We start from the raw sequence: 17,035 nt of genomic DNA, 5'->3' as shown, positions 1-17,035 counted from the left end.
TAACCCGATCATAAACTGTACTTGGAAGGAGATTTCGTATGTCGGGAAAAGTTATAAATTGGCGCTGATTTCCCACTCGGTTCATCAAAGGGTGCCCCATCGTAGTAAAGCATAGACATCAGACACATCTATCCTTTTTCACAGGGGGCTGCCTCTTATTTCCTATAAAGATTACTCTGTTCCTTTTACGCTGTCAGCAACTTTCCAAATCGAGCACCCATGGCCGCCGAACGCAACCTTTCGAGCAAGATAGCCGAGCCGTTAGCCATTGTTGGCTTGTCTTTCAAACTTCCCCAGGATGCTGTCGACGAGAAGAGCTTCTGGGAGATCATGGTGCAGAGGCGAAGCCTGTTAACTGATTGGCCATCAGACCGGGCCTGTCTCGATGGGTTCTACAAGGAAGGGCCCAAGGAGCCAAATATGGTATCTGATTATTTATTTTCGTTTTCCAGAGCCAAAAAACTGCACGGACTTGATATCGTGACGCTAATAGGATAATGAATAGCTTCCCGCAAGAGGAACTCATGCCTTCAGCGGAGACCCGGCCGTGTTCGACGCCCCTTTCTTCTCCATCACGGCCAAAGAGGCTTCATCCATGGACCCTCAACAGCGTTGGGCATTAGAGGCCGCCTACCACGCTTTCGAAAACGGTGGGGTCCCTCACACCAAGCTATGGAGAAGTTGTCTCGTGACCATCAGCTAATCCCAATTATTGCTTCAGCGGGCATTGCGGCCGAGGACCTTCGCTCGAGCCGTACTGCCGTGTTTTCCGCAACCTTTGCTGATGACTTTGCCCGACTTGGGGCCAAGGATCCTGACGCGGCACCAATACAGGCCGCTTTGGGCAGCACCCCTTCGATGCTTCCAAACAGGATCAGTTGGTACTTCGGCCTGCGCGGACCAAGCATGCATATCGACACAGCTTGCTCGGGGAGCATGGTTGCCATGGACATGGCCTGTCAGTCGATCATGACGGGCAATGCCAGCGCGGTTTGTGCAAAGTTTTAGTCTAGGTTTTGATGGTTTTAAGTGGTTTCTAACTCTTTCTAACTTGAGCAGGCACTCGTGATTGGATCCAACATCATGTTGAGCCCAGAGACTTCGGCCCTGATGGCCAACATGAACTTCCTGTCGCCCGATGGTCTCTGCTTCAGCTTTGACGATCGCGCTAATGGTTATTCCAGGGGCGAAGGCGTGCTGGCTGTGGTCATCAAACCGCTAGCTGACGCTCTAACGAATGGCGATGTTATTCGTGCGGTTGTGCGATCCACGGCTTCAAACCATGACGGACGCACACCGATCCTTACCCAGCCGAGTTCTGAGGCGCAGGAGGCTCTTATTCGCGATGCCTACAGAAAGGCAGGCCTTTCTTTCGAACGCACGAGATATGTTGAGGCTCATGGTTCGTACTGCTTACTTATCACATGGCGCACGAAGAGTAGTGCGCTAACCGGAACTATTTCGTGTCTCCAGGGACAGGAACTGTAAGTTTTCATCAGAGAGAGGACCTAAATGATAAGGATTCCCGGCCTGAGGGCAGTGATGAACTGTTGCTAACACAAATCTCAGCCAGTTGGCGATCCGATAGAGACATCGGCGATTGGGAAGGTCTTTGCTTCGTGCCGATCCCCTCAAGAGCCTCTCTTCGTGTAAGTTGGGCTCCGGATATATCTCAGAGGATATGTTGAATTGACTCCCCTTTCCCTCTCGCAGCGGTTCCGTTAAGGCAAACATTGGCCATCTAGAGGGTGGAAGTGGCCTGGCAGCCATCGTGAAGGCCATTCTGGTATTGGAAAAAGGCATTATTCCACCCAACGCTCTCTTTGAGAGGCTTAATCCCAGAATTGATGCCGAGTCATATAACATACAGGTAAGCATTCCCTCTTATCAACGCCCCATAGGTATACATGCCTCATACGCTGCCAGGTCCCCACCCGTTCTATCCCTTGGCCAACAGACGGCTTGCGAAGAATTTCAGTCAACTCATTTGGTGTGGGAGGTGCAAATTCGCACATCATTCTCGATGATGCATTTCACTACCTGCAAGAGCATGGGTTGTCGGGCTTTCACCACTGCGACACGAGTTCCACAGCACGTGCAGGAGGGACCGTCAACGGCAATACTGCTACTAATGGACATGTTGCCAATGGCACCTCTGCCAACGGAACCTCGATCAGAAAGCCAATCCCGAAGCTTCTCATTTGTTCTGCCGCCGACGCCGGAGCTGCGAACCGTATGGTACAGGCTTACCAGAGCTATTACCAGGCACACATCAACGACCCCCGCAAGCTCGACCTGCTGGCCTACACCCTGGGGACGAGACGCAGCATCATGCCTTGGCGGACCTTTGCCGTGGCAGACGGTGTATATGGAAACCATGACCGACATCAGCTCACTTTTGCGCCCCCTGTCCGTGCTTCGCCTGAGAAGGCGTCAATTGGCCTAGTCTTCACCGGCCAAGGGGCCCAATATGCGGGAATGGGGCTTGAGCTCCTGCAGTACCCTGTTTTCGAGGCCAGTCTTCGAGAATCGGATGAGATATTTGCAAGCTTAGGTGCTGAATGGTCCCTGTTAGGTAAGTGGAAATCTCTCTCCACGTCTTCTTCATCGACCTTACAACTTTGAAGAGCGCTGCGGGCTAGTAGTCCACACCGCACAAGCAAATGAAGTTTAGTTGTGAATAAGGCTGACAACCCAAATCACCAGATGCACTTCGCGATGGTCAAGACATTGATCTTCCCCAGCGCAGCCAGCCACTATGTACAGCACTGCAAATCGCTCTGGTCGACCTACTCCGCAACTTCGGCGTCTCTCCTGCCGGGGTAATTGGCCACTCCAGTGGAGAGATCGCGGGCGCTTACACCATCGGTGCCCTGTCTCAGAGATCGGCCTGCAAGGTGGCATATTTCAGAGGGCAGCTGGCTGGGAAACTCGCGGCCACCACTGCCAATCCAGGCGCGATGATTTCGGCCAATCTGGACGAGATCAAAGTCCCAAGTCTGCTCGGGAAGCTTGGGTTGACGACCGAGGACAATACGGTCCACACTGCTTGTGTTAATAGCCCGACGAACGTCACGCTTTCAGGCCCTGTTGACTCCATCAAGATCATTCAAGGACATCTGGACCAGCAGGGCGTCTTTGCGAAGACGGTGAATACAGGCGTGGCATATCACTCACCGGTATGTGTCCCCTTGGTCCTTCTTAGTCCCAAATGCTCGAGTCTCTTTTTGTTTGACTTCACACTTTCAATGGGCTATCATGTTGCAAGCGCCCCATCTTTCACTAATCAAGATTTTCATGATATTTTGACTGGGGCATTATCGTCATGATGTTTGAGTAGAAACTAATTAAGAATTAATCTCAGGCCATGCGAGCTATAGCTACGGAATATCGTGCCCTAATGGGTGTTCTGGAGCCCGGTAAGATACCGCATACAACAGGCAACCCCCGTTCGCCCGCAACCATCATGGTGAGCTCTGTTACTGGAAACATGATCGCACCGAAGCTACTTTCAATGCCTGACTACTGGGTCGACAACCTTGTGTCACCTGTACGGTTCGTGGACGCCATGAAGCGACTCACCAACAAGGGTCCGGATGCAATACTCGCCCTCGTGGCCGGTGGAATCACGGACTTGATTGAGGTTGGACCACATGCAGCTCTGCGGAGGCCACTGAAGGACACAGTCCCTTCGGTCCGCTATCATGCTATTCTGGAACGGTCGAAGCCAAATGTGCAGACCCTACTCTCTGTAGTCGGTTCTTTGTTTTGCTCCGGACACTCAGTTTCGGCGGCAGCTGCAAATAGCCACACGGGTACCAAACTGCAACCTCTTACCGACTGCCCTCCTTATCCCTTCGACCACAGCCGACGCTACTGGAGCGAGTCTCGCATCGCCAGAGACTACCGAATGAGGAAGTCCGCCCCTGGGTATTTACTGGGGCGACGTGCTCATGACTGGAATGAGCTTCTACCGAGATGGAGGAACTGGTTGAGCCTCGAAACACACCCCTGGCTCGGTGATCATTGTGTAGGTCTCCCCATGTCTTATCCCACGACTTGTCTACGAAAGGCTTTACAAAGTACCTAATTCTTCTTCGGCAGGTCGATGGCGTTGCTGTATGCCCAGGCACAGGTATGGTTGTCATGGCAGTTGAAGCCGTGCAGCAGATGGCGAGCGCCAAGGACCGCGTTGTAGCAGCCTTTCTGATCAAAGAGGCCCGTTTCTTGTCACCCGTTGTCATTGGAGAGACTTCACAAGAGTCCACAGAGACTGAACTCCATGTGCTGCCCATGGAGAACGGAGGGGAGGAAGACGCCATCTGGTACGAGACGCGGATCTTCACTTTCCGCCAAAACAGCTGGGCAGAATGCTTCCATGCGACAATACGTGTCTCTTTCGAACCCGAATTAACAGATTCTGTTGACGGTGGCCGTGAGCAACTCCTGGCTCACGAGAGAATCCGGGAATGCGTCAAGGACGCAAGCTCGATCTGTAAGGAATCCTTGCCCACAGACAGCTTTTATTCCTTCAATCGGGAGAACATCGGGCTCGATTTCAAGTCATCATTCCAGAACCTCGCCAATCTAGACTGGGACGGCCATGGCACTTTCTCTGCACGTGTCAACATTGCTTCGGCATCACAGCACTATCAGATACTTAACAGCCCCGTCCATCCTGCCGTCCTGGACTCCTGTGTCCAGCCAAACCTCGCCAACATCTCGAGAGGCCTGTCCCGAACCAGATGCCCGACCATGATGGCACACAGCGTGGAGAATATGTGGATCGCGGCCAGGGTCTGGGACAGGGCCACAGACTCGGTGCAGCTGGGCAGCTTTGCCAAGAACATCAACGGCAAGACGGGGCAGTTTGAGGCGTCGGCCTATGGTATAGCTGATGATGGCTCCGCCTTGTTCTCCGTCGGGAAGGTCGTCATGGCCGAGGTTTCACGGCCTGACGGGGCGCTGGTCGAGCAAACGGGCAAATCTCTGTACCAGATTGCATGGAAGCCGCAGCTGAGCTCGCTGCACGGCAGGGCACTGCAGGAGCATCTCGACGCCAGCGATTTGGGGACGCCGACGAAGCCGCCTCGGAGGCGCTGATGCCGGAGATGGAATTCTTATTGCGTGTCGCGGCACGCAAGGCGCTGAGAGAGGTGTCGCCTGCAGAGCGCCAAGCGGCATCCACTCATCTGCAAAAGTATGCCGCATTGCTGGAACAGCGCTATGTCGTTGAGCAAGGCCACGAGGACGAGGTTGATCTCGGCGGCGAGGAGCTTGACCGCCGCCTCTGCGAGTGCGAGGCAGCCGAGGCCGGGTTCCATATCTTTCCCCTTGTCGCACGAGCCTTGCCCTCCCTCTTTCGTGGCGAGACGGACCCCCTGGAGCTGCTATTCAACAGCGGCGCGGCCGAGAAGTTCTACGGCTACCTCTCCAGGACGTACTCGCTTGATCGCCGCCTCTTTGAGTTCATCAGTCTGGCATCCCACGAGCAGCCCGCGCTGCGCGTCATCGAGGTCGGCGCGGGGACGGGTGCCATGACGCGGGCGTTCATGGCCTGCTTCCGAGACATCGAGGCCAAGACGGGGCGGGAGTGCTTCTACGAATTCACGTATACCGACATCTCACCGGCCTTCTTTGAGGCAGCGCGCGCCGAGTTCGCCGAGTTCAAGGGCCGTATTTCGTTCAAGACGTTAGACCTTGAGCGAGACGCCGCCTCACAAGGATTCGAGCTCGGGAGCTATGACATGGCCATCGCCTCGAACGTCTTCCACGCGACTTCAGACTTGAGCCGGACCCTGGGAAATGCGCGCAAGCTGCTCAGGCAGGGCGGGCGCCTGCTCTTCCAAGAGGGTGTTGTCCCGAACTCTGCGTGCTTTAATGTTGGATTTGGCTGTCTCGAGGGCTGGCTTTTGGCGACCGAGGAGTGGCGCCAACATGGACCCCTGGCCACGGAGGAGCAATGGCATGAGGTCCTACGCGAGGCGGGGTTCTCGGGGATCGATGCGAGCCTCTGGGACTACCCAAGCGAGGCAAGCCATATATGCAGCACTATAATTTCGGAGGCCACGCTGCCAGCCCTGGGGGTCGAGTATCGACGCCCAAGATAAAGCCAAGAAGACGTGGCTGCTAACGGACCCGAACTCGCACATTCAACAGTCACTAGCATCTGAGCTAGGCCACTGCATTCAAACTACAGAGGTGGTCCATCTCAGCAGCGTGGCCAGCCACGACTGGGATGTATCTCCCAAAGACCAGGTCATTTCCCTCCTCGAAGTTGGTTCGTCATTTCTCGCGTCCGTCTCCGAAACCGAATTTGCGGGACAAGGCGCTCGTTGCCCAACTGGAAAACTTGCTATGGGTGGCGGCACCGCAGCATGAAGCCGATCCGCATTGCGCCCTGGCGGTGGGATTCCTGCGCACGCTTCGCTCCGAAGAAGGCGGCAAGCACCTGGTGACGCTGGTCTATCAGTCTCCTTTCAAGGACGCCAGCGACGCTCGGTTTGTGTCTGAGGTTCATCAAAGGTGTTTTGAAGACTCGCCCTCATGTTCTGAAGACGATTTCATCGTCCGCAAAGGACAATTGACCATCGGACGGCTCGAGCGCGCAGTCGACGTCCAAAACCAATACATGGCCTGCACACAGCCACAGCAGCGAGAGGAGCGCTGGCCGTCCGGCCCTCGCCCGGGGCTGGCACTCGACGTCGGCACGCCGGGGATGCTGGACACCCTACGTTTTGTCGAAGACGCGAGGCCTTCAGCCCTCCAAGCTGACGAGGTGGAGATCGAGGCGGCGGCATGGGGGGTGGGCTCCCGCGACGTCCAGATTGCCCTCGGACGACTCAGTGCGGACGAGGAAATAGGCCTCGAGTGCGCGGGGACGGTAGTGCGCGTCGGAGCGGGCTGTGCAGACTTCCAAGCCGGTGATCGAGTGCTCGCTGCCGTGCCGGGTTGCATGCGCAGCCACCCTCGGGCTCCCGCACAGCTCGTGTGCAAGATACCTGATGGGTTGTCCTTCAGTGAGGCAGTTGCTGCCCTTGTTCCGGGTATGATGGCATACCATTCACTGGTCAACGTCGCGCGTGTACGCCCGGGACACAAGGTACTCATCCACGCGGCTGCTGGAGCAACGGGGCAAATGATGGTGGCCATTGCCCAGATGCTGGGCGCCGAGGTGTTCGCGACTGTGGGTTCCAAGGAGAAGAAGGAATTTCTGGTCGAGCGATTTAAACTCCCGACCGAGCACATCTTCTACAGTCGCAATACGACCTTTGCTCCGGGCATCATGCGTGCAACCAAAGGAGTCGGTGTTGACGTGGTTGTCAACTCCCTGCCCGCTGCAAGCTTACAGGCTAGCTGGGAATGCGTCGCACCTTATGGCCACTTCATTGAGATTGGCAAGGGAAACGTCCAAGCGAACTCGTCCCTTGCCGTGTCCGGCTTTGCGAAGAATGTCAGCTTCACCGCTGTGGACATGCTTCACATTGCCCAGACGAACCATCAGCTCACGCGAGAGCTGGCTGAGAAGATTATCGCCTTTCTTGTGGCCGGGCATAGAGGCCCGGCGCCTTTGCAGCTATTTGGAGCAGCCCAGATTGAGCAGGCGTTCCGACTTATACAAAGTGGAGCAAACACAGGCCGTGTCGTAATTTCTTTGTCTCCGGAGGAGGTCGTCCCGGTAAGTCAAAGAAGAGCCCCCGTGATGATTACTGCCAGGATGCTAAACTCTTCGCATAGAGGTACACGACCTTGAAGAGTAACTGGAGCTTTCGCAAAGACCATTCGTACCTCGTCGCAGGGGGCTTCGGCGGCTTAGGCCAGGTCATACTGAGATGGATGGTGGATCGGGGTGCCCGGCATTTGATTGTGCCCTCACGCTCTGGGCCGTCTTCGCAGGCGGCTGTCGACACACTCGCTGAGCTCACCAAGCGAGGCGTCCAAGTGGTTGCGCCGCGTTGTGATGTGTCTTCGTCTGCTGACCTCGAGGCCATGCTGCAAGATTGCGCAGCCACGATGCCTCCAGTCAAGGGATGCTTCAATGCCACGATGGTCCTTCATGTAAGCTTGAGCCCCTGCACCAACCTGCCTTGTCAGTCTGAATCTGAATAATTTCTCAGGACTCCGTTTTCGAAAACATGACCCACAGTCAATGGTCCCTCAACATCCAGTCCAAGGTGCCCACGAGCTGGAACCTCCACCATCTCCTGCCCAAGGACATGGACTTCTTCATCCTACTATCGTCCCTCATGGGCGTCTACGCAAACCCCTCCCAGAGCAACTACGCAGCAGGCTGCGTGTTCCAAGACACCCTCGCGCGCCTCCGCTCGGCCCAGGGGATGCGCGCGTCCGTGTCCCTCGACATCGGCTACATGCGCTCCGCCGGCTACGTCGCCCGCCGCAGCGCAGAGAGCCAGGCGATCCGCGCCAACGCGCGCAGGCTGGCCCCCATCGAGACGGGGGAGCTCCTCGGGATCCTCGGCCACTACTGCGACCCTGCGCTGCCGGCGCCCCTGAGCGAGACGCACAGCCAGCTGCTCGTCGGCGCCCGCACCGCGCTGGACTACGCCGCGCGCGGCGAGGAGCCCATGCCGGCGACGCTGCGGCCCCTCTTTGCGGGTTTCAACAGCCCGCGGGACCAGGACGCCGCCGGCGCCGGGCGCGCCGATGCTCTCCCGGACGCGGACCCCGCGCTGTTGTTCCGGCAGGCGGGCGGCGCGGAGGAGCGCCGGGCCGTCGTCACTGACGCCCTGAGGGCCAAGGTGGCGCGGGCGCTGGGCGTTGCTGTCGAGGACGTGGACGGGGGGAAGACGCTGGCGGACTATGGGACGGACTCGCTCATGGCTGTCGAGCTGCGGAGCTGGATGCGGAAGGACTTTGGGGCCGACGTCACCGTGTTCGATATGACGAGTGGGAAGTCGATAAACGCCGTTGGTGAATTGGTTGTTGCCAAGGCTGGGGCGGCCGACGTGATGTAGGAACGGCTTGGTGTTAATACGGTTATCTGTATTTAGGTCTGGCCTGTCCACTAACCTGTCCACTGACCTGTCCACTAACCTGTCCACTGACCTGTCCACTGAAGCAGTGGCCGCGGTGACCAGAACCCCATATACTTCGCTTCGGGCCGAGAGGGCTTGACATAAATACACTCAGACAGCCCCGTTCTCTCAGAAAATAACCCCTTTACGTTCTCTTCCATCTAAACAGGCATACTGTAATACGGTGACTTTATTTTCTCCACGAGTCTCGGGCGCATAGGCGCCTAGAACTGCGACTTGCCCACTCGCCATTTTACCACCAGACTGTCCACCAGGGTCCACCAGGGTCCACTGGTCTGTCCACTGGCCTGTCCACTGGCCTGTCCACAACCAGGGTGGGGGTATGGTATGCTCCCCAATGCTTCTGAAAAAGCGAAAGGACTTTTTCAGTCAGAATTTTGGTAGGTCTCCGATACTATGAATCATCGAATATTGCGCCATATCGACATTCAGCCCAGACTCGAGACGTTCTCTTACGGTAGGGCTCGCTGCGTGGCCTTGGTACGAGAACTTGGGACAACGGAAACCGCAGGAAAGCTTGCATGTGACATTCTAGGAATACCTGCGCGTCTCTATATTCAACATTTATAGAAATTATGTGCACCATCATTGGATCTCTCCCAGCTTGTGTGTTACGTCCCAAGATCTAGTGCTGGCTCTTATTCAGCCAAGCTTGATCTCAGCCCACTCTGAATCACTGAAAGCAGCCTTGGACACCTTTCCAAGAGCGACACGCTCCCATAGTGCCTTCTCATTGTTCCTCTCCAGCAACAAGACAAAGTACACATCCCACACTCGGAGTCTTCCCTCTCCTTGGTGATGTAGTAGTTCCATACAGGGCATTCTTCCGCGGTGAAGCCCTTCGCATCCGCTAGTGCCACAAAAAAAGAGCTGCTTGTTGAGGCGAGACTCGGCGTACGACCGAGGGAGTCTGATGACTCCGCACCAACCGCCGGAGCTGTCGCGGATGTCACAGTTGCAGAGGCCGGCGCCCGGCCGGTTACTGCTGCTGCTGCTGCTATTTTGATCCCGAGGCTCTTGGATGCTCACATACAGCAAGTGCCTGAATGTCCAGAACTGCAACACGGGCATTGCCCCCGCGTTCCCATGGCCAGGTGCGCTGAATGGTCCGCGGTTGACCCCGAACGGGTTGTCGGGCAGAATCCGTGTGAATTCGTTCCCGGGTTTGGCGCCTGGCTTGGGAGGGCGGCCATAGACATCTACGCCTGGTACGGCAGATGTGTGGGTGTGTTGTTGGGAGCTTGTCGTAGAGGAGGTTTCGGTCCGAGTCATTTGGTTTGTCTTTGGCGCTCTTTCCCCCAAATGCCGGCTCGCGTCTTGTTGGGGGACACGTGCATCGTCAAAAGACACCCGTTTGTCTAGTGTTCGGCGTGGATAGGGACTGGAAGCTTCGACTGGAGGAGGTGGAGGTGGAGGTTGCATATAGTCAGGATTATAATACATGGATGGCATCAAAGGGTTCAAGTTATGTGGAGACACCATGAAGGGCCGCATGCCATAATCAAGCCTGAAGTCCCCATGCTGCTGTGGGGAGGATACAGACTCTCCCGGTAACCGACTTGCGCGGGACATGTCCTCATGAGCAGTCCCGTTATAGTACTGAGGCGTGATAGCTGCTAGGTCTGCTTGGTTGGAACGAAGTGCCCAGCCATCTATTCCCGACGCTGCCTGTCTGGATGTATTCATCGGCCTGTGTGCAGGGCTTGCGAAACCTGCACGTCTATCTTGGTATGGTTGTGCCGCTGTTTCAGTGTCACTCGAATAGCTCGACTCGGGGTCAATGTCATAACTTTCATCGTCTGAGTAGCCATGCCTTCGTGACTTCGGCCTTTCGAGACCGGCCGAGGGCGGTTCGACACTTGCAAGGGGGGAGACCTGGGGTCTATCATGTCCCGAATAGCCTCGCCAGCGGCCATCTTCGCTAATGTCTTCCTGGAGTGATCTTCTGTCCCACAAAGGCCTCAAGTTCCCATCTTGGTCTCGTACGTACCACAGGATCCACGTGTGATGTTTCAGCCACAAATGCACATTGGGAAGACATCCATCGAGCATCCCAGCCTCGTACTCACACTTGCCATGCATCCATCCGCTCCACGACCAGCTTGGGAATTCATTTGGCCCAAAGTCGGTGTCTGCTGATGAGCACTCGTCGCAACGGAAGTGGTTTTCCCAGCTTGAAGAAGTCGCTGATGCATGGTGGCTGTTTTGGTGCTTTCTCTTCCTCCGACACAGAGTGGACATGGGTGTCCACAGGAGAGCCAGGTCGAAGTGAGACCTGGGCATCCCATATAGGAGTGGAGCCCAGCCCTCAGGTACTGTTCCAGCAGCCATGCGCTTCCCTGGAATGCCGTCAATATGTCTGTGGGTTTTGTTAGCTGCCTGCCGGTGTAGAGTCCAACGCATTTCATGTAAAACCAGAACGCCCTCTTCTTCAACTCGCCCAGTGTCCGCAACGGCGAATTGGTCCAATCAAGTGACCACCCGCGTTGACTAGAGTCAGAATGCTTGTCTTGCGACATGACAGTCGAGCGACACTGGAAATATGCTTGGCCCTCGGCAAAGATGAGGCACCTTCGTGACAGTGGGCGTTCCTGGAATGTCCAACCACGTTCGTCCCAGGAGGAGCCCTGTATGACGTTCTCGGGGGATCTTGATACCAGCAACCTGATTGCTGGTGAATAATCAATGACCAAGGGCTTGTATCTCTCGTCATCTTCGGCCAGGCCTCCAAGAACCTCACTTGACGATGACGTAGGATTTGACGAGTCAAACCCTTGAGGCTTGATGGCGATATTGTTGCGAATGGCCTCGCGAATAGGATCCTTGGCCATCATTTGGAGGCGTTCAGGGGTTAAATAAGCCGCCGGGCGAGAAAGACCTTGGTGGTGCGTCTTTGCCCTCATTACATATTCTCCGACCACTGAAAGGATGGGTCTGACAGCACGAAGTCCCGTCGTCGCATCTCCAGCAGCAGCACACGTGGTGAAATAGGCGTTGCCATAGATGAGATGCATTGCCTTTGCATTGAGCTCCCACGAGCTTGTGCTGTCTTGAACAATGCACAACGAGTCCACCCAGAGGTAGCGTTGCCCAATAGCCCTGACTAAAAGCATAGCGTCCTAAATCGGTTTCATTTTCAGTCAACATATCGAAGATCTATCAATTCGGCAGTAAGTACCTGAATAGTCTTTGGGAGTACTGCCCAGTCCTTTCTGAGACCTAGTGGCTGTATCCGACTCATCACGTTGACCCGTAATCGGGGCTCTGCTGCCACTATACCGATTGACAGCTCGCCATAGGACTTGGCAAAACACGCAAATATCTCTCCGTTCGGACATGGTCTCCAGGTTCGAGAAGACACTTTGCCCGTTTCCTGACGTCAAATGCGTTTTCGAGGGCCGGACAACTGGCGTATCCTTATGGTGCGGCTTAGGAATGGGAGCCGTGGGATCGACTGATCGGAGAATAAACTTGTCCTCGCGGAGATCCAGACCTTGACAATCGGAGCATAGCTACGAGAGAGGTGAGTAAATTCTGCTGGTACATCGACGGACTCAGAAAAAGGACGGCAGGGGCGGTGGTATTTTACTTACCCCGAAGCCCGACTCGCGGCTTTCATCACCATTAGGCTGATCTGTGCCAGCCATACTTTCTGGGGAGGACGGACGTCGGGAAGAAATATCTTCCAAGTCTGATGGCACCACTATTGGCTGGTCTTCAAGACCCGTTACCTAGTTATAAAGGTGATTTTCCAATTCCCTAGGCGAAAAAGAGTGCTTGCCTTGGGATTTCAGGCCTTGGTCGAGACAAAGACAGTAAGTATATTTGAGAGACTTGATCACCTGAATATGGAGGCCAAAATGAGATTGAAGAGAGGGAAATACGGCTGGGGAAAGAGGGGTATTCTGTGGGCCATACGTAGTTAGGAAAAAATCAGCAAGGAGACGCATAAGGCGGATCTTGCAGCTCCTTGCAGCAAAGGATCACTCTCTTGTACCCCCTGAGAATAGCTTTTTCCGAAGGTAGTTATCGTCTCTCAGAGATATCACCACATTGGAAAAAGTAAAGATGCCAAGTAATTCTTTAATATAAAGGGGTATATTCTTTGCCATGATTGTAGGTGTTATAAGGACCGGAGGACTAATGCGGTTTTCTACCCCAGACAAAGCGCATCGGGAAGAAAGCCCCTATCTCATTTAACTCCTTCTCCAAGTCTACCTCCAACGTATCCAGTCGTGCGTCTGGCAGAGGCTTCAGAGATCGATCCAAAGCTATGTACCACAATCAGCTTGTCGTTCGCATAACTATTGCAGATGTCAACAATGTAATAGGGTGTACAACTACTCACCTTTTGCAGCCCCCGCAAAAGCCCGCGCAATGATCAAGTCTGCTGCAATGCCTTTCCTGCCCAAAACCTCATCCGCCACATTCCTCTTCCCCACTGCCCGCATCACCGTCCGCTCCTGCACGTCCTCAAGCCCGGCCTCCTCCAACCACGTCCTCATCTTCGGCGCCTCCAGGGGCGCCGCCCCAGATGCCTCGCACACCGCCCGGATGCACGCAAACATGTCGTGGTAGCGCGGGTTTTCCTCCTCAGGCGTCGGGCAGACGCGGTCGCAGTCCCCGATCTGGATCCAGCCGCCGGGCCTGACGAGCTTGATCATGTGCTCGTCGACGACGGCGCGCTGCTTCGCGCCGGACCCGGCGGCGATGAGGATCATGCGCAGGTGCACGAGGTCGAAGGATGCCTGCCAGGATGATGGAGGCGCTGCGTTGATGTCTTGCTTGACAAAGGTCGTGTTCGGGGGGGTGGTGCTGGGGAAGAATGAGGAGTTCAGGTCAGTACCGGTAAAGGTGTGTGCGCCGTGAGGCGGCGTGGCTAGCGAGGATTGGACATCGCGCATCCACAGTCCGTCTGCTGTCCCAACATCAAGCACGGCTCGTGGAGCGGTAGAGAAGTCTAACGGCGGGAATATCAGAGTGCCACCCGCGGCTTGCTTGAATCCCAGATGGTAGATGGTCAGCCGACCAATATCGGTGCTGACATCCGTGTCCTTGAGGTTGCGGTACCATTCAGGGGATGAGAATGCCGGGCCCGCCATCTCATCTGAACGTTTTTATGATAAAAAGGCAACGAGACGTGATGAGACGAGCGGGGAAAGAGCACTGAGCATACGTTGTCAGATTTCATGACCGGCAATCGGTGCTTACTTGCCGAATCCTTCAACAAGGGGATTCAAACTGAGCAGCTCATTCTGCCTAATTGAAGTCGGTGACAGAGTGACTAAAGGAGATTATAATCACACGTCACAATTGAATGCATCGTTGTAAGCATGTCAAGAACCACACCCTTTAAAAGCCTTGAGACGATCAAAGACTGAGACCAAAAAGCAGTGTGCAGAGGCCTAGATCCTTTCGAGGTTTCAAGTTTCCAAAGCTAAACAGTCTGTATATGGTGTATTGACCATATGTGCGGCATTTTTACTATGCTCGTCCCTTCTAATATGAAATTCGGGCAGGCTTTGCGTTGGTACTACCACATAGCCCCAAGTATCCGCAGTTACTTGTAGTTGGAAAGGTTAGTCATAGTTACATTTTTTTCTCTTTCTGGTGGCATATGCAGCTAATTCTCTTTTGTACTGGGTGGGTGGCCAGAAGGAGCTGGGTAGGCAGATGGAAGAAGCTGGGCATCGTAGGCCGACGTTGGCTGAAGTACGGCGTGTTAGACGCGTCAGGGAAGGTGATGACCACACTAGAACGGACTAATCAGTGGACGACATCACTCCACATTACCAAGGCCGTGACCCGCACTTGGCTCAGTCTTGGTTCTCTTGGCCTGCTATGAATTGATAGGACGAATCCTGGAAATACAACTTCACGTTGTTGTCGCCTGCCGCTTTGGGCATCGTTTCCTGCTCGTTCCTGCGGATCGCGCAATCGACTATCAGCAATGCGCGGACAATGGCCTGCGAAAACCATCACCGCCAAGATGCCCTTTTTTTCTCTGTTGGGGCCCCAGTTGAAATGAGGGGCTGGATGGACCGTGTAAGCGCCGTTGCAGCTAGATACCAGGACGTGGTATAAGAAGAGCGTGGTCTGGTGTGAGGAGACACGGCGACCGTGCCATCAGGGTTCTTCTTTCCTGCATCGACTCTCTCGTTTCCAGTCCAGCAGGAGTATCAAAGATGACTTGGTCCCTGAAAGCTGTTGCGCCCCTGGCAGCCCTCGTGGCCCTTGGCGAAGCCTCGACTCCTGCAGGCCACGTGCATGCCGTGGAACCTGTGTCCTCGCACCTGCAGCGTCGTGGTCCAGCTGTTTTCGCGCCTGATTGGCAACCCGATGTTGAGAACTGGGGCCCAATCCCGGAGGTGATCAGCGCAGCCTCCTCACTGCAGGGTAGCATCGAGCCAGGAACGAAGACGCCTGTAACGTCGGTAGGTTAGACCAGGCGGGCCGCGTTTTGACAGATCAGACCTGTTCAGATTCTAACATGACCCCTTTAAGGATGCTCTTCAAAACGACATCACGTCGCAAGCTCTGCTTGACCGCTCCGAGGATCTCCAGGCCATAGCATACCAGACTACCGGGCGAAACCGTGTCTTCGGCAGCCCAGGCCACAACTTCACGGCTCTATATCTCTATGAGCTTGTGTCCCAGCTGGGGCTGCCGGTGCTGCTGGAGCAGTCATCTACAACAATGCCGCCGGCACGCTGAGTGGCACGCTCGGGGCTCCCAGCCGGCCAGAGGGGCCTTACCCTCCAACGGCTGCCATCTCCCAAGCGGCTGGCCAGGCCCTTGTGTCGCTTCTCGCCGCAGGTGAGGTCATTGGTGACCTTAATGTGAACTCCATCATCGAAGATCGCGTTACGTGAGTTGTCCTTCTGGATCCCCTCACGAAGTATACCACTAATTCACGGCCACCAGCATGAATGTCATCGCCCAGACCAAGTCCGGTGACCCCGACAATGTCATCTTCGTCGGTGCCCACGCAGACTCCGTCGAAGCCGGGCCCGGAATCAACGACGACGGCTCGGGCACTGTGGGCATCCTCGAGGTTGCCCTGCAGCTCGCCAAGTACGAGGTCACCAACGCGGTCCGCTTCGCCTGGTGGTCCGCCGAGGAGTTCGGCCTGCTGGGCTCCGAGTACTACGTCAACCAGTCGACGCCCGAGGACCTCGACAAGATCCGCCTGTACCTCAACTTCGACATGATCGCCTCGCCCAACTACAAGCTCTCCATCTACGACGGCGACGGGTCCGCCTTCAACCTCAGCGGCCCCCCCGGCTCCGCCGAGGCCGAAGCCCTGTTCGAGAACTACTTCGAGAGCAAGGGACTGCCCTCCCAGCCGACCGAGTTCAACGGCCGCTCCGACTACGGGCCCTTCCTGGAGGTCGGCGTCGCCGCGGGCGGCCTGTTCACCGGCGCGGAGCAGATCAAGACCGAGGCCGAGGCTGCGCTGTACGGCGGCACGGCCGGCATCGCCTTTGACGAGAATTACCACAAGGTCGGCGACACGGTGGACAACCTTAACCTGGAGGCCTTCCTGATCAACAGCCGCGCCATTGCTCACGCGGTTGCGACCTATGCCACCTCTTTTGACACTCTCCCTCCTCGCAGCGCCAGGATTGTGCGACGTGATGCGTATAACCCCAAGACAAAGGCTTCGGGATGCCACCATAAGCATGAGGAGCCGGTCGCTAAGTAGGGTTGCTATGTGAGGAAAGCTTGAATAGAAAGTTCTATACTTTTTATGGTATAATCACACATAGCAGACGTTGAAAAATACAATGTGATCATGGATTACAAGTCATGGAGGCCCGGACAGTACTGCAAAATGCCCAGTTGGGGTCGTATCTCCCCCGAGGTCTCAAAGTAGGGCCTGTGCCGGTTGGCCTGTTGCAAATTCGTCAGGACCCTGCGATGAGGCAGTCCTCTTAACACCGCACCCCAAATTTCTCACGGTTCTGGTAAGCTGCTCC

The 17,035-nt window shown here is 55.6% G+C and overlaps 3 protein-coding genes across 3 annotated transcripts; 2 read left to right on the top strand and 1 right to left on the bottom strand.

The window, feature by feature from the left end:
• Positions 1–219: 219 nt before the first annotated feature.
• On the top strand, positions 220–8,975 carry INS49_004563 (uncharacterized protein; the record flags this gene model as incomplete). Its single annotated transcript, XM_043165352.1, has 15 exons — positions 220–423; positions 506–650; positions 722–990; positions 1,060–1,402; positions 1,474–1,484; positions 1,570–1,649; positions 1,714–1,870; positions 1,927–2,575; positions 2,707–3,179; positions 3,365–3,643; positions 4,105–4,968; positions 5,037–5,972; positions 6,377–7,678; positions 7,738–8,058; positions 8,118–8,975. The coding sequence occupies 15 exons, from the start codon at positions 220–222 to the stop codon at positions 8,973–8,975; spliced, it is 6,891 nt and encodes a 2,296-aa protein (XP_043018067.1).
• A 723-nt stretch (positions 8,976–9,698) lies between these two features.
• On the bottom strand, positions 9,699–14,158 carry INS49_004562 (uncharacterized protein; the record flags this gene model as incomplete). Its single annotated transcript, XM_043165351.1, has 4 exons — positions 9,699–10,261; positions 11,126–11,415; positions 11,478–12,159; positions 13,405–14,158. 4 exons carry the CDS (start codon positions 14,156–14,158, stop codon positions 9,699–9,701), a joined length of 2,289 nt encoding a protein of 762 aa, XP_043018066.1.
• Positions 14,159–15,241: 1,083 nt separating this feature from the next.
• On the top strand, positions 15,242–16,761 carry INS49_004561 (uncharacterized protein; the record flags this gene model as incomplete). The annotated part of the gene is made up of 4 exons (XM_043165350.1): positions 15,242–15,490; positions 15,561–15,739; positions 15,793–15,924; positions 15,981–16,761. 4 exons carry the CDS (start codon positions 15,242–15,244, stop codon positions 16,759–16,761), a joined length of 1,341 nt encoding a protein of 446 aa, XP_043018065.1.
• Between the last annotated feature and the right edge of the window lie 274 nt (positions 16,762–17,035).

Source organism: Diaporthe citri (assembly GCF_014595645.1).
Source record: "Diaporthe citri strain NFHF-8-4 chromosome Unknown scaffold_12, whole genome shotgun sequence".
In the NCBI taxonomy this organism is placed as follows: Eukaryota; Fungi; Ascomycota; class Sordariomycetes; order Diaporthales; family Diaporthaceae; genus Diaporthe; species Diaporthe citri.
This window is presented reverse-complemented; position numbering and strand designations above follow the sequence as displayed.